General features: G+C 38.0%; 1 protein-coding gene across 4 annotated transcripts in view; it reads right to left on the bottom strand.

Annotated features, from left to right (window-relative positions):
* The window catches only part of LOC145996594 (uncharacterized), a 196198-nt gene that overhangs the window by 112952 nt on the left and 59796 nt on the right, over positions 1–23450 (bottom strand). For all 4 annotated transcript variants that reach the window (XM_083133148.1, XM_083133149.1, XM_083133150.1 and 1 more), the window contains exons 4-8: positions 21361–21434; positions 19476–19546; positions 16150–16401; positions 5704–5965; positions 911–1054 (exon numbers count right to left, since the gene is read on the bottom strand). In XM_083133148.1, the coding sequence (XP_082989274.1) occupies positions 911–1054; positions 5704–5965; positions 16150–16401; positions 19476–19546; positions 21361–21434 (803 nt within the window). The remainder of the gene's footprint in view (positions 1–910; positions 1055–5703; positions 5966–16149; positions 16402–19475; positions 19547–21360; positions 21435–23450) is intronic.

Here is a 23450-nt window from a genome sequence, read left to right as displayed (position 1 = left end):
TGCATCATCATCCAGATAGCTGGTGTCCAGTTTGCATGTGTTTGTGAAGTGTTATGGTGTTAACAAGTGTTTTAGAATGTTTGTTTCAGTTTACGTATTACTGGTGCTGTTCTGCAGTCTAATAATGCCACGCTGTACGTACAATTTAAAGCAACAAATTTTTATGTACGACTCTTATGTCATTACAAATTCTTGTAGGGAAGTTAGAAGGCATTTTGCAGCAGAATTCCCAGATTCCACACAGAGAGTGTGTTCGGGTACTTGTGAACAAATTTAGGGAAACAGGTTCTGTTCTTGGTAAGAAGTGAAGGGTAAAATGGTGTGTGCTTGCTGAGGAGAAACTAGACGACGTAGGAGCACGATTTGAACATATGCCTCAAATCATTCTTGAGAAAAAAATTCAAAAATTCCTCCAGCACCTTGCACAAGAAACAGACATTTCAATGATGTCTGCGTGGCGAGCTACTAAGCTTTTCAACCTGAAGCCATACGTTACAAAAATTGAAAGAAAATATCAGGAGAGAAATTGAAGCAATTTTGGAAGAGGAACTGATGCATGTTAGTGAAAATTTCCTAAAAAGATGCTGTAAAGGTGTGGAAGCAGGACAACAACATTTCCTGTAACAAGGTAAGCGCTGATTTTAAATGTAACTGTCAATGAAATTGTATGAGTTTATTTCATTACATAACTAGCAATTCCAGTTAAGCGGATCTGCATCCAGTTTACCTGCAGATGCACTCTTGCTGCCTGACTCGCTAGCTGCTGCTCCATGAGAGACTGTATTTATAACATCCTGTATGTTCCCCATTGAACATGTCACTGTCTGTATGAAACAGTAAGAGTACAGTGCTTTCAATACAGAATAGTACCAGCTGATCTCAACTCCTGAAGTTATCCAATGAAACTCACCTGCGGTATGTGACGACTGAGGGCGACTGGCTGAATTGGTTTGGCGGCTGCTGCCCGCAGAACTCGCCCTTCCAGTCCTCCACGTTTCCTCTTCTTGCCATGCTGGGCGGTTGAAGCGATTAGACATGAACGGAAAATAGTCATCTGTAAAAAGAAGGGAAATTAATAAAACAGGTATGATGCAAACAGCTTTCACAAAATATAAAAGAGAGAAAGAACCAATTTTGACAAAATGGACAAAAAAAAAGGACTGCTTAACCTATGCAATATGAAAAAATGAAAACAAGATACTACATCAAGTCCTGTCACATAATTTGGTAGTTGTCAAATAATGAAAATGTTGAATTTGAAAATCTTGTTTTCATTTTTACACATCGTTGTATGAGAACCAGAGTAACGTAACTCTAAAAATGAGTTTTTTAGTTTTCTTATTTAATAAACTCCTCTGAAGAACTCTATTTGTAGTCAGATAAACATATCTCCACTTCTAATCGTTAGCCGTAAGGTGGAGTCACATGTCACCAATTTACTGACTCCTTTTAAAAGTCAGACAAATTCCTAAGAATACATTATTTCCTCTCTCCTGCAAATTTGATAAATTAGAGTAACGTCCCTCTGGTTCTAACAAAAAGAAATTGTAGTCGAGGTTTAACCCTTTCTGACCCTATGCTGGTCCAACACAATGAGGAAACATCAGACACTTTTATTTCCGCCCGCTCCGTTGGAGCGTGTCTGACATGTTTCCTCATGTAGTTCGAACTCTAGCCAACAGATAGCGTAGTACTTTTTCGTATCTCGGCAGTCCATGTGTTTTGATGTGAACAGATGATCCTGTGTTGTATTCGCACTGTAGTGCTAGTAGGAAAATTACAGAGAGAAGGCATGTAAGTAAACTATGAACAAAATAAACTAAAACACTTTAATTATTTTATGGAACCTAAAATAGATTAAAATCATCAGGTGAGTTCATATTTATGATTTTCTCTTTTAAAACTGTAGGTTAATTCCAAGTAATCCACCAACCTCTTTCCTGACCAAAATAAATAAGAGCTGGGGAATATGCAGGTTAAAAGTTAACTAAAAGTTAAAATATACAAAACAGTAATTTTGCCAGCAGTATTATGTGAATGTGAAACCTGGTTTCTTATATTAAATGAGGAACTTAAATTAAGAGTATCTGAAAGTAAAATACTTGGATAGAAAAATATTTGGACCTAAAAGAATTGAGGAGGTAGGTGAGTGGAGAAGGTTACATAATTTAGAACTTCATAATTTGTATTCATATCCAGATATTATTAAACAAGACTTAGGTGGGCAGGACATGTGGCACGAATGGGAGAGGAAAGAAGAGTATACAGGATTATGATGGGAAATCTCATGGTAAGAGACCTGTAGGAAGGCCAAAACGAAGATGGAGGGATACTGTTGAGATGGACCTAAAGGAAATCGGTAGGGATGGAAAAGATTGGATTGATCTTGCCCAGGATAGGGACAGATGCTACAGTCATAAACCTAAAGGTTTAAGAAGGCTAGAGAGTCAGTTAGTTACAGAGTGTGCATGTGGCAGAAAAATTGGATTGGAAAGGGTTAAATGATTTTTGTTTCAGAAAATATATTCCATCTGCACTTTTGTTTCAAAAAAGGAGTGTGGTGATGAAGACCAGAAGAGAATGAACAAGAAATTAGGAAATTCGACAAAGAGTATGTAAGAATAGTGAAGCCTTAGGATAAAATGAACCAGGCAGATGAGATGGTTTGGACACATGAAGACTGAGACTGCCAGCAAAAGCATATGACACACAAGGAGTGGTCAAGAGGCCAAAGGGTAGTGGAGAGTGAAACAAGAAGACAGGACTAGAAAACACTGAAAAGATCGAAGTAGTGGCACATCAGTAGATGGCACAAAGGTATGATTTCTATGTTGACCCAGCAGGAGGCTGGAAACTGTTGACTGATATGGTTATTTTACATCACTTTTCTACATATGGATAATTGCGAAGATGAGGATGAATAACGATATGATGAAATAGATGAAGGGACATTCACAAAGAACACTCATGACCAGGAATTCGAACCTGGAACCCCTGGCATCATAGCATTCTGTGCTAACCACTCCACCACAGAGATTGGCTATGTTGGAAACTGAGTGCAGCAGCTTACAAGTGACAACGTTACCTGCGAAACAAAATGTCGTAACGTACCCGAAGGCACACGGATCAAACCAGGAACCTTAACCGTCCTGATGGGTGATGTAACTCATGGTGTCATTCATCCTCTGTAATACGAGCACTCGCCTCTGACCGATTGCTTGACGGTAGAGTGCGTGAGGTGTAATACACACATGGTTAACCCTAGAACACTACCGTACGTAAAATTTACGTATGCTTCGCGCTCAATTCCCTCCTTTACCTCCCTCGTTGAACCCACCTACCCCTCCGCCTATGGTATTCCTCGGGCATTCTGTCAGGCACGTGGCAGCGATCAATGGATACATTATTCACACTCACAACTTCTACAACAATCAGGGCAACTCAGAACAGAGACCATTCTCACGAATTCAGTTTATGCTTCACCTCCATGAGAACTTGACCAAGATCTGGCAGGAGCAAAGGCTAATAAATCCCGGACTGTCACACGAGTTAAGAAAGTCAATTTTGAAGCTACTGGGGAAGGAAGAGACAAATACAGTAGCAGCCACATCACAAGGGAACAGAAAGTATTGCAGTTTCTGCAACTATTTGGTCTAGGAATTAATTCGTGCGGTTGTTACGCACACATTGAATTGAAGCTGTAGTTCAAACACAAAATACATAAATACCTTAAGAAAAATATTGTCCATCGCGAGCCACCACTTTCACCCATCTGTCAGGCAAGTTACGGATTCCGTGGCGAAAGAAGTCCTCATCCTTTGAAGCAATCCAGTCAGAGACCCATTTTTCGTTATCTTCTGAAGAAGTGAACCGCTGTCCAATCAAATCGTTATTCATGCAATCGAACAAGTAGTAGTCCGAAGGAGCAACGTCTGGTGAATATGGCGGGTGGGGTAAAACTTCCCATCCGACATTTTCTAAATAGGTTTTGTGATATGTGGGCGAGCGTTATCATGTTGAAAAATAAGTTTATCATGTCTGTTCTCCCATTCTGGTCGTTTCCTGGCCAGAGCTTGCTTCAAACGCATTAATTGTCGTCGATAACGTTCTCCATTAATAGTTTCACCCGGTTGCAGCAGCTCATAGTACACCACACCTTTCATATCCCACCATATGCACAGCATAACCTTTGCACAGTGAATATCTCGTTTCGGTTGTGATGGATCTGGTTCACCTGGCTTCACCCAGGACTTTTTTCGTTTCGGGTTCTCGTAATGGATCCACTTCTCATCGCCAGTAACAATGCGATGCAAAAACCCCTTTCTTTTCTGTCTTTGAAGCAGCAATTCGCAAATGGTTTTTTGTCTTTCAACGTCTCTGTCTTTCAATTGATGTGGAACCCAATGTGAAATCTTTTGAATCATTCCCATGGCTTTGAGGCGTTTGGAAACTGTTGTTTGATCAACGCATAATGCTTCTGCAAGTTCTTCCTGCGTTTGACATGAATCCTGATCGAGCAATGCTCTCAATTCTTAGTCTTCAAATTTTTTTGGCTGTCCAGGTCGCTCTTGGTCTTCCAGGCCGAAATCACCACTTCTAAACCGTCCACCCACTTCTGACACGTTCGCTCAGCTAGCGCATGGTCACCATACACTTCCACCAAAATACGATGACTTTTGGTAGCACTTTTCTGCATGTTAAAGTAATGAAGCAGAACACCCCGCAAAAACACTTTATCTGGCACGAACTGTGCCATGTTCAGTTGACTACAAAATGCTGTTGTTCACGTGTCAATCAACTGCCCTATACTACGAACAATGCGTGCTGACAGGAGTTTTCAACGCATGTGTGGATACACGGAACTGTGGGACGATACGCTCGTTACGCCATCTCTTGTCCAGGCGCACAAATTAATTCCTAGACCAAATACAAGAAAAGGAGGATGACAACTTCGTACTGCTCCTGTGGGAAGCCAATTTGTGGAACACTTCCGTACGTAAAATTTACGTATGCTTTGCACTCAAATCCCTCCCCTACCGCCCTCCTTGCACTCACTCCGCCCTCTGCCTAGCAGTGCCTCAAGTTGCCTGTCGGACAGCAGCACTGTGGTAAGGAGGGTGCAAGTGCTGATCGTCTTGATTTGGTTTGTTATGTTGTGCACTGTAAGTCAATTTTACGTAGCTGTGTAAAACGAGAAATACCTTTCACGTAATTTTGACATTTGTAAATTCGATTTGGATACTTAAATTTTGAAAACGAAAGTTTACAAGCATACACTATTTTCTTGTAAGACTTTAAAATTACATTTGTTCCTTATTTACAGCGTTATTAATATTATTATTGTTTGCTTTTCATTGTTCGAACTTTTCGCCTTCATTCTTAATGTACGAACAGGCTTGTCAAGCAAGATCTTCTCTTGAAATATTCTGTGTTTATACATTTTAAAATGAAGAATAAAATTCCAATATAAGGAAAAATAAACAAAATAAAGTTCACAATGAATAGAAATTTGTTTTCGTGATGTAGAGGTTGTTTTAAAAATAGATTCCTTCATGTACGTAAAATTACGTAGCGGTAGTTACATTGTAATATTGGAACATGGTAGTGTTCTAAGGTTAAGGTTAACCACATGAATTCAACGAGGCCAAAGAACAAGAAAAGAAGGAATTTGGCCACTACATGAAGTGACAAAATAAGACCTACCTCCTAAGGCCCTTGCAAAGTACCACTGAAGGAAAAGTCTTCTGTTATACTCTCTGAGGTGATGCTCTCTGAGGATATCGTACTCAAAGTCGAAAGGGTGGTCAGCACTGTTGTCTTCACTCTCATTTTCGCTTGATTCAGTCTTGACATGAATTTCAGGTTCCATTTCATGAGCACCATTGCTAGCCTCCCCATTGCATTCATTACTTTCAACTTTGGATTTCTCCACGTTAGCCTTGGGAACTTTGTTGCCATTACAAACCTGAAAAAAACCATGCTATTTTGTAGTTATATTTCCTGTGAGCAATAGTAAAGCAAGAGTTGTTCAAGCAGTGGCGTATTCTGAAAATCTGACCTGGTTAAACACAACAATTCTTATTTATTGTATATATTTATTATACACATATCTAGTACATACAATATAAATAAATAATTGCTAATGCAGACATGCAAGTAAAACAAAAACTGTTCGACAACTTCAAATTTTCCATCAATTTTCTATATTTTTCTTAACACCACCCTTTATACCTGAAATTAGACCTGAATTTCCCTTCATGTAGCAACACTGTCTCTGCAAAGGACAGAATTGAAACTGACCAGGCAGGCCCCATGCAGGCTTTAAATAGCCACTTCAGTTCCATCAACCTCCCTCCTACAATTGGGGAGGAAACCAGGTCATCAGAAGGGTGAGATGGAAAATGATCAGTGGCGTACGTAAACAAGTCTTTAAGATCATTAAATAATTTCCTTGAATTTCAGTTTAGAATCTTGGTTAAACAGTTTGCATTATATATAAATGAGTTATTACCCATATATTAAACCTACATAAATGTATAAAAATATATGAAAAAAAAGTTGGTTTTCTGGCGGCAAGTGCAGTGAGATGGAGAATACGCCACTGTGTTGTTGTTGATTTGGTTTATTTTTCTTTGCTCTTCTGCCACTTTTGGTAATTGCGAAGATAAGGATGAGGGTTGATATGATGAAATTGATGAAGGGACACTCACAAAGGACACACATGTGCAGGCTAGGATTTGAAACCAGGACCCCTGGCATCATAGTGCACAAGTACCAAACTATGTCAGAGAAAAAAGAACTGGGCTGCTGTTGTAGAATGCAGAGCATCTTTCTTCAGTGCTTTATCTATCTTGAATATCTTTCCTCTGAGATGCTCTTCATGGAGGCCCCACAAATTATAATACATAGAGGTTAAGTCCAGGCTGTAAGGAGCCTGGAGCAAAACATCCCATGGCATTTGGCCAGAGTTCTTGCTCTCTAATTGAGTATGTGGGGCCAGACATTGTCATGGAGAAGAATTACATTCCAGAAAACATCCCAGGTCTGTCCCTGCGAATAACAGTTCACACACCACTTTTCATCAATGGAATTGCGATCACGGTCTCCAAGAAATTCGCATGGCATGTTCCAGAAGACAGTTCCTCGTTGACACCTGCTGTTGCTTTTCTTTGAATGCACTCCATGCTAATTTTTTGGTCTCTGGGGTGAAATGGTAGATTCATGTTTCATCATAGGCAATTAATGAATGCAAAATTTGATCACTTTCAGCTTGAGACATATTCAGGAGCTCATCTCTTGAATGAATGAATTGATTAATTAAAATTTTTGGGTGCGTCGGCACTTGAGGCCATTTTGCACCCTTCAATATATTCGAGGAAATATCCCCTTACCTAAAATTCTGACTTTGAATGAAAAATTAAAACAAGGGGTGTAAAATGCCCCTTGGGAGGAATTAAAAGTGCAAGGTTGTAAAGAGACCTTCACAAGACAAATGCAACACATTAAGAAGTCAAAATCACTAAAAGCTTTCTCACAGACGGTGGAAGCTTCTCAGAAAGATAAAAACACGTGATAAAACGTCGATGTCATCGGCCAACAGGGATGACAAATGGCTGGGAAGATTAAAAGCCTGTTGGAGGAAATAAAGATTGACACATTCAATAAGAATACGCCAAACACTTAAAACAACATCACAAATATGACACATCGGAGGGTCGAGCCCCTGCAGTAAGTGACCATGTGATGGCTGCGTCCAATACGAAGTTGGGTAAGAAGAACTTCTTCACGACAAGAGGGATGGGACGTGGAATCCCAAGCACCAATAGTGGGCTTAATAGCATGAAGCTTGTTCCCCGTTTCCACATTCCACTCTTCCTGCCAAGTGTCCAGAAGGCTACAACGGAACACATTCTGCAGGTCGCTGGCTGGCAGAAGGTGGACGAGAACGACGCCATCTGCATCAGCAGACTTGGCGGCAGCATCAGGTGCTTCGTTCCCCTGTATACCCATGTGGCCAGGGACCCAACAGAAGCACACATCAGCATTGGCAGATAAAGACATGAGCCGTCTGAAGATGCATTGTACTACTGGATGCAGGGAATTCGGCAACAGACTGGTCGAATCACAGCACAGAAGAACTTTCTTCAGACCATTGACATCTGCAAAGTCCAGTGCCTTTAGAATGGCGTACAACTCTGCCGTATAGATGGAACAGGCAGGATGTAGTGAGTAACTGGAACTTTGAGAGTCTAGGAGGTCATCTCTTATCGTGATGTGTCCACTTGTGATCAAATACATTGACCTCCATTTTGTTTAAGGTACTGTAACAATCTTTGGATATTAATTTGAGCCATCTCTTTCCATATCCGATCATTAAGTTCATTGAGGGTGTGGGGATGTTGGCTGAAACCTTTTGCTTTCAAATATCCACAAAAATGATCACAACAAACAGATCCAGTGAAATGGTGGGCTAAGGAATATCCCTGTTCTTGTTTTCGTAATACGCCTTTACAGCAAATGGGCATTATGTCCCAATCCATGACTCAGTCATAACTGAATGATAAAGCAGGGGCTGCACGATGGCGGTAGTCACATGCCACTTCAAACAAAACCACCAGCTATATCCAGTTGCAAAATTGCCATATTTGTTGTCGCACCCTGTACATGGTAAATTTCTATTCCATTCTCATCATTTTCACAGTTATAAGTAAAACATATTGGCAAGAAATGGTGGTTGGAACATAAAAATCCAATCATATGCCACATTTTCAATAACATTGCACATTTTTTTTCTGAGGAAAAACCTATTCACAGAACTGAAATATCATGTATAGTTTTGGAGAAATGACACATTAATTGCTGCCTTGCAGTTATCTAAATATCATACTAAAGGTTAAACAAGTGAGTGAACTTTTGCATGTTACGCTTCACAAAATTTGTTTTTAGTTATCAATAAGTTGAATAGGAGTAGGCCGACAAAAATGTGTCAAATTTAATTGCTGATGCAGACCAAACATTTCACAGAGCACGGGTTCCACAAAAACACACCACACTTTCATGGAGTCAAAATATCCTGAAAAGTATACAGAATGCATAATATTTGTTAATGCTGCACCAGTACTGTGTGGAAAAATCAGATTCATGATTAAATGAATGACTAATACTCTGATAATCTTGCACGTGAACTTAAGAATATTTTAACCTTTAGTGGATGAGAGCATCTCTCTTCCGGATGATATGATATGATTTATTTTATTCCTTTGACCATTGTACAGTGGTTGTTTTCCACACATGGTATGGAACATGTCAGCACATTACAGTTAATAATTATTTTCAAATAGGTACAAGTATGAAGATATTATACATAACATTTAAAAAACATTGATTACATTATAATTGATTCTCCTTGTTCTTGCTGTTAGTTGCAAGGTTTACATTAATTTACATACATTTAATAGATAAAATCAATACATACATATACATGTCCTAGGAGTTCATTTACGATGTGACAATTTGCAATTTATTGTCAGGTACTCTTTAACAGAATAAAAACAATGATCTAATAGGTATTTTTTTACATGCTTTTTATATGAGGTAGCTGATTGTATTATTTTTATGTCACTTGGAAGGTTATTGAAACAGTGAACAGCCATGTATTTAGGTCCTTTCTCAAATAATGTGGTGTTGTGTGATGGTATTGTGAGGTTGCTGCCATTCCTTGTATAATATTTATGTGAGGAGTTGTTACATTTGAAGGAATTGTCTAAGTCAGTTTTTACATACATCAGCAGATGAAGTATATACAATCATGGTGAGGGTAATATGCCTAAATTTTTAAACAGTCTTCTGCAAGGTGTATTTCTCTTAGCTCCTGCTATTATTCTGACAATTTTCATTTGCAGCACAAAAATGTTATTACTATTAGTGGAATTTCCCCAGAAGATTATACCGTATGTTAATAAAGATTGAAACATGGTGTAATATAGAATTTTCAATGTTTCTAAGTTTGATATTGTTTTCAGTGTATTAATGGAAAATATAATTTTACCTAGTTTTGCGGAAAGGTGATCTATGTGTGGGTCCCATTTTAAGCTTTCGTGAATCCATACTCCCAGGAATTTGACTGTTTTAACATGATTTACTGTCATATTACCTATGTAACATTTGGTTCATTTATCATTTTATTCCTTGTGCGGTGGAAATTGACAGCCACAGTTTTGCTGCTGTTTAATACTAAATTATTGTCAGAAAACCATTTGCTGAGTTTGATTGTTACATGTTTGATATTAGAGTTAAGGGTTTGTTCCTTACCACCGGTGATGACTACACCTGTATCATCTGAATAAAGAGTCATTTTTGCTGATTTTAAATTTATTGGCAAATCATTAATATATATTAAGAAGAGTAATGGTTCAATAATAGAACCTTGTGGAACTCCACTTGATATTGTGCAGGGTTTTGAGACACCGTCATCCTTTCTGTGGATAATCTCGACTATTTGCATACGATTGCTAAGATAGGATGTGAGCCATAATGTTTTATTTTTTGTAATAGTTTTTCATGGGGTACTAGGTTGAAGGCTTTTGTTAAATCTAGAAAGAGTCCCGTGCATTGTCCCGTTTTGTCTAATGTTTCTCTTATATATTCCAAATATTGAAACACAGCAGATTCAGTTGATTTACCTTTGCGGAAGCCATGCTGAGTATTTGAAATAAGTTGTTGTTTTTCTAAAAATGATACAAGTTGATTGTACATGGTAGCTTCTAAAATTTTCAAGAATGGGGGGAGGGGAGATATTGGTCTTTAGTTAGTTAAGTTATTTCTATCTCCTTTCTTGTATATTGGAATTACTTTTGCTTCCTTCAGCTTTTGTAGAAAAACTCCTGCGGTGAAGGACAAATTGATTATGTGGCACAGTGGGATTGCAATATATTCTTTGCATTGTTTGACAACATAAGTGGGGATTTCATCTACACTACACGACCAAGTACGTCTGAGTTTCTGTACGATTTTTTCAACCTCCATAGTAGTTGCTGGATGCAAGTACATTGTTTTGGTGTACGTTCCTAATTTCTTTAAGTTGTTTGTGTTGTTTCAAGGCACATGCGTTTAAAATTTGCCACAAAGTAAAAAAAACAAAAAAACATACCTCGAGTACTAATTGTTAGTTTTTGTTTTTTTCTCTAATGGCAGGGCTTTTGGTGGAGGTGAAATTTATACATTTTACCTCACCAGTAACGAAAGCTAAGGGAAGAAGAAAAATCTAAATTGCATGATCTTGTAACCGTCACAATAGACCAAGTTAACAAAAAAATGTAGTACGTTAGCAGTGGTGCATTCCTACAACTACACAAGAAAATAGGTTGATACATTTTGGGAAAAAAAAAGAATAACAATGAATAAGTGCGGCAGTGTTGCCACCTTAAAGAAGAAAAAAATGGAAAATGGCTTTTAGCATCATCCCTTTGGATGCTGTATGGACCTATTTTTTGGGGGGGGGGAATGCAAAAATGGCGAAAGTCTTATTTTTCTGGAAATTTTGAAAATTGGGAAATTTCCCCATGACCCCATAACTGTCGCATGTTGTTAAGTGTTCTTTTGTTCTCAATATTACACGTAAAAGCGAAATATATCAGCTAGAAGCAGTGGTTGAAGGGTTATACACCATTTTATGCGATCTATCCCACAAAACTGTAAGGGAAATGAACTTTTTAGTAATAGTAACAATTGATATACTGTTTTGGAATTTGAGTATGTCATACCTTCATATGTATACAAATGAACAGAAAAGACAAAAGTGACATATCATATGTGCACTTTTGAAGAAATGAAATCTTAATTGTTACCACTTGGACCCTAAAGGTAAAAGCAACACACTGGGAGATTTATATCACTAATAGGTATCAATAAGAGCATTGTCTTTGCTTCAAAGTTGATCAATTCACCACTAATAAAACAGCCCATTCGTAGTAATACTATAACAGGGTGGCCACTCTAAGACCAGGATAAAATTCAAGTATAATTCCCAGTTTTCAAGGAGAACTTTACAAAAATTCAAGGGTACAAGCCAATTTTTTCTCTATTTCAACCTTACATCTTACTGCCTCTCACCACCCACCCATACAGACAAATGTATTAACAATTTAAAGGGTCTGTGTGATTTCAATGTATTCAAAAATTCTAATTCAATTAAACAGTATATACAGTGGAACTTCGATTTTACATTCTTCAGGGGACCAAGCTGAAAAAACTTAACCCTTTTCAGCCTGACGGGACTTAAAAGTCCCACATTGTTCACACGCTAGCTACACGACACATTTCGTTTCTGACCCAGCGGAACTTGTGCGTCCCTGTTAAATGTAGTGCCTCTTATTCACAAAAGATGGCAGGAGTTGCTGGCCTAATAAACAGCTGAGCAGTACACACGTTTTTAGACCAAGGCGTCAGTAAGGCAGCCATATTGCAAGGGCGAAATTGCAACTGTTGTTTTTCCACAATAATTAAGTGTTTCAATAACTGTAAGTACCCCAGATTTTTTTATATCTTAGTTTTAACTATTGTAAATTTGTGTAGGAAATAATTTTGGCGAAATGTGTTCGGAAATGTGTTTCATGAACAAAAAATCACCCCGGACTTTCCAGTCCCGACAGGCGTCTGCTGTTTTTGTCAATGGTGCGTGAATAAGTCGACGTATCTTTTCTCCGTTTCTAAACAACTCTTTTTTGGTGTTGTAGGGCTATGGCACGGAAACTGACAACCGATGATGATATTGAGGGTTGGCTCGCTGATGATCTCTCTGATGCAGATACGTCGTTTGAAGACAGTGGTGATGAGTGGGAGGGCATTTGTGATGATGCAGGACAGCAACATGATAGTGGAGAACAACCTGAATCTTCTGACAGCGAATGTGAAGATGTATCATCTGTATCATCTGCGCATTCACTAGTGAATAGAAACTTCAGAAAACGTAACAGTGTAACTACAGTGCCTATCTTTACTTTACAAAAGGGTACTGTTGAGCAGTTCTTTGCAGGCAAAACATGTCCAACAGATTTTTTCCTCACAGTACTAGGTGAAACTACTGTTTGCGATATAATATTTCAAAGCAACTTATATATCCAGCAAAAACAAAAGAGAGTGTTACAAATATCAGAGGAAGAACTATACGGTTTCCTTGGTCTTGAGTTCCTATTCGGTTATCATCGTCTACCACAGTTGCAGCATTACTGGTGTAGTGATTTTGACCTCACAGTACCAGCTGTATCTCAAACAATGACGCGGGAAAGATACAAACAAATCCTGACCAATTTGCATGTGAATGACAATGAGTCAATCCCTTCAGATAATAGTGACAGATTATACAAGCTTCGTCCACTGATAACTGCTTTGAATCTGAATTTTCAAAAATTCAGGTTACCTGATCAATTTCAGAGCATTGATGAAAGTATGGTGAAATTCAAAGGACGTTCATCATTGAAACAATACAATCCCATGAAACCTATCAAACGGGGATTCAAATTATGGTGCCGGGCAGACATGTCTGGATATATATATGAATTTCATGTTTATCAGGGCAAACAGGGTAACGACATGGGTAATAAACGATTTGGCCTAGGTGGAAGTGTAGTTGAAAAACTGACCTTGTCTTTGTATCATAAAAATTATGTCGTTATGATGGACAATTATTTTACATCTCTGGAGCTTCTTGAATATCTGAAGGCACAGGGTGTGAATGCATGTGGAACTGTGCGTCCCAATCGTGTTGGACTTCCAAAACTTGCGGATGACAGAAAGTTACAAAGGGGTGATTTTGATTTCAGAATATCAGATCAAGGAATTGCCTACTTCAAATGGAGAGACAATCGTTGTGTGCATCTGATATCTAACTACCATGGCAATGAGACTGTAACAATCAAACGTACACAAAAAGATGGAACAAAGGTTGATATCCAAGCACCTACAGTTGTTCAAGATTATAATTCACACATGGGGGGAGTAGATAAGGCTGATATGATGAGATCTCTATATGATCGTAACAAACGATCAAAGAAATGGTGGCACAGATTGTTCTTTTCATTTATAGAAATTGCTCTGGTGAATTCTCACATAATTTATTCAGATCTGTATGGCACGATGCCTTTGTTAGATTTCAAGAGAAGAGTGGTGCAGGGATTACTAGCTAAGTGCAGAGTTCCGACCAAGAAGAGAGGGAGACCCAAACAGGACTCCTCTCCATCAACATCCACACTAAGCCCACCGGTGAAACGGAGAAGGGGAGGTTTCTCTGTCAGTTCAGATATTCGACTTCAGAACGTGGGAGGACACTGGCCAGAATTTACTACTAAACGAGGAAGGTGTGAATTGTGTTCTATGCATAAGACTGAGTCTAGACCACATTCACGTTGTACACTATGTAAGGTTTTCCTCTGTGTGAATGAGAAGAAGAATTGTTTTTTCGAATACCACCAATCGTAAGACATTGATCATCAGTTATACATTTATACTTTCTTCCAATTTTGGCTCTTAATTTTGTAATTTCATTTCTGTGTAAATGACCAGAAGAAGAACTGTTTTTATTTTTTAGTACCACCAATCATAAGACACTGTTCCATCTATTATACATTTATTTCTCTTTGGCTTATATATTGGATTTTGTTTCTATCAAATGTATATTTTAGACTGTAGCATGTAGTGCGTAGATATTTTGAATGTAACTGTTGAAAGGAATATATATAGTAACCACGCACCATCTGATATTTCATTCCAGCGTTTACACATCAGACGCCAATTGCCTGTCGGGACTTTCAGGTTCCATTAGTTGTAATTAGTTGTAATTAACACTATTTTAATGTCAAGTGATAATTTATTCTCAATCCAGCCACAAGAGGTCTTACCAATACATATAAAAAATACAAACTGACATTTTGTCCCATAACAAAAATTCAGGCTGAAAAGGGTTAAAATGCAGGAAAATGTAAAATCGAGGAAAATTTTATAGCATTTTGCTCTGTTGGTACCATCAAGATTGATGTGGGAAAATGTAAACTCTGGAAACGAAAATTGGATTTTCATTGTATATACAAGGTGTCTGAAAAGTAATAGTGCAAACTGACACAGGTGAAAGTACATGATAAAAGAAGCAAAAATTTCTCAGTAAACATGGGTCTGCAAATGAGCCATTTTCGAGATAATCGCGAATGTGTGATTACAAGCCGCCACTGACTTCATTGTTTGCAAACATCGTCATAGTTGGTAAAATGCTAATAATGTGTGTGAATGTGTGGTTAGAAGCCGTCACTGATTGCATTTTGTAAACACAGAGTGCTTTACTCCTTGCACATTCTGAGGTTTGCTCTTTGTTTACAAAACAGAACATTTTCAAGAGGTGGCGTTGTAATCAAACAGGATGGATACAATCAGTACACAGTCTAATCGTACTGTGGGAGTCACCTTTCTTACTGTATTATTAGCATTTTACCATCTAGGACGACGTTTACAAACAATGAAGTCAGTGGCGGCTTGTAACCACACATTCACGATTATCTCGAAAATGGCTCGTTTTTCAGACCCACGTTTACTGAGACTTTCTTGCTTCTATTATCATGTACTTTCACCTGTGTCAGTTTGCACTATTACTTATGAGACATTTAAAATATTTAGTTTAAGGTTTGGAGTTTACATTTGCCATTTCACATACTCAGACTCAAAAAACATCTACTAACACAAGTCTAAAATGTTACGGGACATACTAATCTACGAGAAATTGTTAATTGTATAAGAATTTCAAACTCAAATTTAACTAACCAACTTCAAGTTATCTTATCTTGCAATAATCTTCACTCTGTCCAATTGTTCTGCAGAGTAAACGGATTGAAAGAATTATGTTTCATTTTCCATGCAGGCTTCCTTTCTCTTCCTTCCTCAATAAAAATAAAAGATGTATTGTGAAAAACGTGGGTCAGGGCATTTGTAAATATGTATAAATTCAATAGGATTTGGATTAATAAAAGTAGCAATTTTTCACGTCTACGGAGCGGAGCCAATAATTCAAGCACAATTCCCAAAATTCAAGGAATTCCTGGTGAGTAGCCACCCTGCATAAAAAAAATAACAAAAGACAAAGAAAACATGACAAAGATGTTGACTTACAGCCACTGACTTCCACCACAGTATCTTGGACTTGGGAAGACATACTACTTTATGGAATTTGTTCCCCCAGTGGTTTTTCAAAAATATTTCGAAGGGACCAGGTTTCGTCTGTCCATCTGGATACATCCAGTGGGGTGGTGGAATCCACTCTTTCAGTTGCCTCATTCTTCCCTTGCGAGCCATCCGCCAACGTTGGAACAGCTGGACAAGAGCTCCGACAAACCGTGTGTATACGCTGAACAGCTTCAGTCTCTGCAAAAGTACACAAATACATTCCACTATGAGGATAAAAAAAATCTTGTAATTTGTTGCTTAAAGAACAGTTTCTCTGTAAAAATTTGATCCACTTCTACCAAAATGACAAATCCCAAATTCTTGACTTTTTCTTGACCTTTCTTTCCTCATTCTTGACCTTTTCCCCTCTTTTTCTTAACATTTATTTCATCGTCCCCTACTTATGTATAGTTGAAAATTAAGAAAATAGATAATTTTATTGAATGTATAAACCCCTTCCACAAGGCCAGTTAAGATGAACACTGAAGCTGTACTTTAACAAAAGATTTAGATTAAATTTATTAATGCATGTAAAAATTAATGCTTCAAACTTCATCCACATTACTTTATTTAATATTTTTACAAAACTTCACGCTATCAAGAATGTAATTCTTAAGAAACAAAGTGAACAAATCTTAAATTACAACTCAATCCAATTTAAAATTTCCCAATATCCAATTTTATCAAATCCCAGTATAGGTATACAACAATGTGAATTTACTATACTGTAAAAATATAGCATAAATTCTTGACCACAAGCATAATTTCTTGACTTTTTTGACCTTTCTGTTGATTTCTGGACTTTCTTCACTGGTAGACACTTTGTTCAAGAGTCATGGGGAGAAACCTGATAAGTCATATTTTCCTCTTCTTACAGAACAAATTCCAGTTTCAAGACTCAATACTTTCCCCCTGTATATGATTTTCAAACTTTCACATATCTCGGGATTTACCAAGTTTTTAGTCTGTACAGTTACACCATAGAAAACACACCGATGGGAGATATTTAATGCAATCATGATTTTTAATGCAAATCTATCATAGCTATTTAATGCTATTCATGATTTTTGGTACCATTACTGCAGCAACTAAAACCAAGCATGTGCAGCAAATGTAGCAGAGGAACTGGCTACACCAGCGCTCCTACAGTGCTCGTATTTCCAAGTGGCAGCTGGGAAACAACAAATCAGTGATCAATTGAATTCTCTTGGACTTGTACTGTAAAATAGGGGGCAGGGGGAGGAGTTAATCAGTGGATAAAAGTTGTACAATAGCACACAAAGCATGGAAAATTAGTACACAAAACACCCAAACACTGTAAAAACAAGCTGATAAACACAACTGACAAAAAGAGACGTACGCTTGGCAATGTTGTAATGGGAAAGTGATGTTGCCCATACAGCTTTACCTCCCAACTGAGGTTGTTGACACTCATCGAGGCACGCGATTGGTGGACAGATAGAGCTAGGTAGAAATAAGTAGGTCAGCCGCCAGTTCGGCTTGCGATCAGTATAGTGGCATGCAAGGAAATGGCAGAAACCCGAAACCAGCCCAGCAGTGAAGCAACAAGTTCCCGTGAGGATGGTAGCAGAGGCTATCGAAATTAATAGAACCTTGTAAAAATAAGTCTCGCAGAAAAAGTTAGTAACTTGTTTACATATATTTATTTAATAAAAACAGCAAATCGATAGAATTGGACTTATCAGGGTTTTCGGCCATACTCTTCAATTTTGACTTTCATATAATTATGCTGAGTAAGCTTCTTATATGCTACTTTTCTGCCTCCAAATCATTTTCCACCCTTTTTTCAGGATTTCCCAGTGAGTGCAGACCTTACTTTCATGTTATTCGTAATGATGATGATGAAATTGAAGAATTTCTTGCTCACAAGAGGAACAGAAGGAAGCTAGGACTCGAACCCAGAAACTCAAATGATGAGATCATAAGTTGGAATGCCAGTATTTGGCCATGCTTGTAATAATAAAAATAACCTGTGGTGCAACAGCGCATTGAGAGGCCAGGCCTACCGATCAACTGCCGGTCTCTCTCTCACCAGATTCTACTCATTCACTCACCCAGGTGGATGATCAACCAGCTACAGGGTAACGTGTAGTCAGCACGACAAACCCCAGTTGCTGTTGTAGCTTTTCATGACCGGGTTACGCTACTCATTCGTAGCTCCTCAATTTCCTCACGATGGTGGATGGTCACTGGTCCTATACACAGGACCAAATCTTAGGACAAAGGTTGATATGCTTCCCCCAGGAGAGTCGAACATGTACACATAGGCCTCCCTGACGGCACAGTGATAGCGTCGTCGCCTTGTAATCAAGGGGTCCTGGGTTCGATACCTGGTGGAGGCACATAGTGGTTCGGATCCCACTTTGAACTGTAGGTCCAGTCCCGATTAGCCTTACTGTTCATAAAGTGGACTTAAAAAACCAAATCAATCAATCGAACATGTACACGTTCCATAGCCGGAGCCCAGAGCATGACACCTTAGTCCAAACAGCCAAGGTGTGGGATGGCCACGCGTGTAGCAAGCTGAACATGTTAAATATGTTTCATATCAAAATTATCATGTTGTTGTTTAAAACTTTAATAACAGTGAAGACCTATATAGGTTGGGCAGTATGCTATTCTCCCAGTTAAGAAAATTTGCATAAAGCATCCCAATAAATGCTTCATTGTCTTGATTTTGAATCAGACAATCATCCTCCCATCTATTACCACACTCACCAAGTATTTCCTTGAACTAGTAATTTCCAATTCAAGCACTGACTGTACTTCAAACGTGCTTTCGAGTCCTGCATTGGACCTCTTTCGCTCGTTCGTACTCCATTTAGTGTCTCACCCTCGAGTGTATACATTCGAATATCATTATATTATGACAATAATTATAGACACATTTATGTAAAATATTCACCTTGGTAGTTTCAGCCCACAATCATCTATTTCATTTTCATATATCACTGTATTTTGATAAGATAGAGTAAACTACATTTTAACATGGAGATGATGACTATGTTCACTGAAGTTTCAATTTCACTGTGTCTATTACTTCACAATCCATATATGTGGGGCCATTACCACAGACAAATTATGGATATACGTGTACTACTGGGGTCCGAGTGCATACTACTCATTTTGTCTATTCGAGCATTATTTGCTGGGGCAAAGAAGCTCTCGTACCTAGCATGGTACGTGCAAACTATTTGGCACTCGAGCAAAATCCTCTCCCTCCAGCACTCCCAAGATACTTTTCTCCTTACCAACTCTTTATCCTGTACATTTGCAAATAAGTTCTGTGCGATCTGCTGGGATTTTTCATCTTTTCCTGCATCTGAAAGACAAAATATAAAAATGCTTACGTTAATCTTGCAAAGCATACCCATCAAATAACTTTGTCAGAAAAGTTCCAGGGCTGATTTTTTTATTCTTTACCTGTGATATTCAAACACAAGAATTGGGTATTATGAATACACATGGCCTTGGAAGTATTTCCATGTAAATTCACTAGGTGGCAGGGCTGTGCTGAGCTTGTTCGGCTTGTTGGCACATTTAGTTGGAAGGTACACAAGTGACATAATGGGCGTGGATTCCGAGCAGAGTTTAACATTAAGTTCTGCATTAAGCTAAGGAAAACCACTAGTAAAACATGGAATATGATACAGCAAGCACATGGTGAAGAGGCATTATCGAGAAGTTGTGTCTTTGAATGGTACAAAAGGTTTCAGGAGGGCAGAGATTCAGTGCAAGATGATCCCAGAGTCAACTTACTGTCAACATCACATACAGCTGCAAATGTGGAATGTGTGAGGCACCATGAATATCTGCCTGAAGGACAAACGATAAACCAAAACTTTTATATTGACATCCTTAAATGTTTGCGTCAAGCAATTTTGCGGTGCTGCCTTGATTTGTGGGCATCTGGGCAGTGGTTCTTATTGCATGACAATGCAAGGCCCCATAAGGGTTTATCAGTCCAGGAATATCTGGCCAAGCATTGTATCCTTGCTCTACCACAACCCCCATATTCACCCAACCTGTCACCGTGTGATTTCTTTTGTTTCCCTGTGTGAAAACGCCGCTGAAAGGGAAGTCATGAAGATTTTGCAGCAATCCAAAGGCTGTAACACATGTGCTGAGAAGCATCCCAGATGAAGCTTTCCCTGCTTGCTTCCATGACCTCCAGAAACGGTGGCAGTTGTGCATAGATAGCCGAGGGGACTATTTTAACAAGACCTAGGACCATTAGCTGGTAAGTTGAATAAATTATTTTTTATGAGCTCAGTCCCAGAACTTTTCTGACAAAGGTTGTACAATTCAATCATCTGCAAATCTTGCTTTTTAGAATTACTGTTACTAAGGCAACCAATCCAATCGTCTGATTGAAAACATCGCAAATCAAGCGTAGACAAAACCAAACATAATTCAGGTGAAACCACATTTTCTCAGGAGCCAGCATTTTCAATTTTTTTGTTTATTTTTTAAATACCGGCTAAGAAAGCCATAAATTCAACTAAGATAAAGCTATATATTTTGAAATGTGACTTTAAAACAAATTTTTTGTACCGGAGTGGCTTTCCTAAACAAGGCTCTACCAGTAATAGCATGAATAACCATTCAATACATTTTAATACATTCTGTCACTCTGCCATATCACTGCAGAATTTAAAATATTTTAAAATTTGGCTAGCCACAGTGCAAAAATTTAAAATGGAATTTTCATGATTCTTATTTAATGATTTACATAATACAAAAAAACACCCAAACATTAAAATACATGTACTGTACATTATATTTTTTTTTAAAAAAAAAGAGGAAATGAAAATTTCCATAAGTGAACTCTATTTTCCTTTTAAAAATAGAACACTGTGGGTGAAAATTTTCATGGTTCCATTGTGACCAGTTACCCTTTATTTGTCTACCCTTGTTTCAAATCAATAAAGATTTTGTTTTAATAATTGAAACTGCATTAGCTGCAGCCCCACAGAGTCTACTTGTACCCTCCACCGATATGTAATGGTTAGGTGATACATCAGCCTATGGCCGAATCTTGCATGCTGAATAGAGATATGATAATTATTAAAAATTGGGCAAAAATATACTTTACTCAAGATATTCAGAGAAACAAATAAGAGAAATATTTATTACCAGAGGAACTTTCCGATGTCAGGTACACTTGATACCACATCACATCATCCACCAACTGTGACACAGCCTCAACCCTGAAACCAGAATAAGATCAATAACACATTTCTAGTAACCTAATAAAAAAAAATATATATAACATCAACCTTTAACTTGTGAGGTACGTCTGTCAGACCGCTCTGAATTTTTTCACCCCTGCCTCAACATAAATTACCAATTTAACTTTCTGATATTGAAGAATAATACATTATGGGTATTATAGGTCGACCACAAGGAAAAAAACCTTGGGACGAAAAGTCCACGTGCAGCTTTCCCTTCTTCCCTCCACCTCGGGCCATAAGGAAGCATGGTCCACTCTCCCCTTCCCCTACTCGTGTGAGTATGGTGCACAGGAGTCGCGGGTCTGCGCAGGTTGTTTTGCTCTTGGTTCCACTATAGTGACTGATTTGACAGCAATTAGTGGCAGAACTTAAGTTATATAGTTACTATATTCATTAGTTTATTCATATACAAAAATTATTATAAATGTGAACATATTTTTACTTACTTATTCCGATCCTCTTCTACCGATTGGTGTCGAGGTTTTGTAGAGAGCTCGCCATCTGTCACGATCTTCTGCCAACTTCCTTCCTTCACTCCACGAGATGTTCCTCCTGCTCAGGATATCCTTCATTCCCTCATTCCATGTCCTACGTGGTCTTCCTTTCGGTCTCTTTGCACCCAATCCTCCCATTCTTGCTTCCCATACCTGTTTAGGTATTCGATGTTCAGGCATTCTGCTGAGGTGTCCAAACCATCTGAGTTGTGGTTGCTCCACATCCTGATATATTGGTTTTGTGTTTAATGTTATTCTGATTGTTTGATTTCTGATTTTGTCCCTTCTGGTCTTTCCCACTGTTCTCCTCAAATATTTCATTTCTACTGTTTGTAAGTTTTGTTTTTCATTAATTGTCCAGGATTCACTTCCATATATCAATGTTGGTACATAAGTTGATTTGTACACAATCATTTTTGTTTTTTGGCTTATTTCCTTTTTCCCTAAAAATCCTTTGTTTATGGCATAATATAATCTGTTTGTATTCTTTATTCGAGTGTTTAATTCTTCATCTATTTTTCCATTACTATTGATTGTAACACCTAGATACTTAAAACTTTGTACTTGTTTTAGCTCTGAATCTTCAAGGCTTATTATGCAGGGTTTTTCTATTCTCCCTTTCCTTAACACAGTTGTTTTATCTTTGTTTATTTTCATATATTTCTTTGACATATTACCATTTATTATTTCTAAATTTATTTGTAGGTTTGCTTGTGAATTTGCAAACAATACAATATCATCTGCATATAAAAGTTCAGATACAGTTACAGTTTTCAGTTTCCAATTTCCTCCTTTGAATTTTCTCATCTTTGGTTTTATTTCTTTCAGAACATCATTTATTAGAATGATAAACAAGTATGGGGATAAAATATCACCTTGTCTTACTCCTGTTGATGTTTTGAATTCCTCTGATCTGTTATTGCCAGTTCTGACATAGCATCTATTTGTTCTGTAGAAACTTTGTATTGCTTCTACTAATTGTTTGTTTACATTGTTTTTCTTTAGGGTTTTCCATAGCTCTTGCCATGGCACCCTATCAAAAGCCTTTTCCAAATCTATAAAGCATAGGTATAATTCTCTATTGTATTCTATAACTTTCTCTATTATTTGCCTTATTGTAAATATGTGATCTTGGACACCTCTACCTGGTCTGAACATATGTGTGAACATATTCATTTCACTTGTCTTACTGTCAAAAATATACACAAAAAATAACCTTTTGCGAATATATTTGGCAACTAGTAAGTGCAATTTAACTACAGAAAGCAAAAAGTGTTCAAAAATATTTTTAGTCTTTCTAATTCTAATAGAAGACTGCACGTCACCCGCCATAACGCTCCTTGTGCGATACGTAAGGCAGACCGCACTTGGCAATAAAAAAAGCTTCACTCCTTACAAGCGATATGCTGGCGAGAAACTGATGCTGTGAGGAAGGCCAAGGACACTATTGCGTAAGGTAGACGGAAGGTGGCGACACTAGCTTGAACAAAAGGCGGTA

Source organism: Lepisma saccharinum, chromosome 12 (genome assembly GCF_977018435.1).
Source record: "Lepisma saccharinum chromosome 12, izLepSacc3.1, whole genome shotgun sequence".
NCBI classification, from domain to species: domain Eukaryota; kingdom Metazoa; phylum Arthropoda; class Insecta; order Zygentoma; family Lepismatidae; genus Lepisma; species Lepisma saccharinum.
This window is presented reverse-complemented; position numbering and strand designations above follow the sequence as displayed.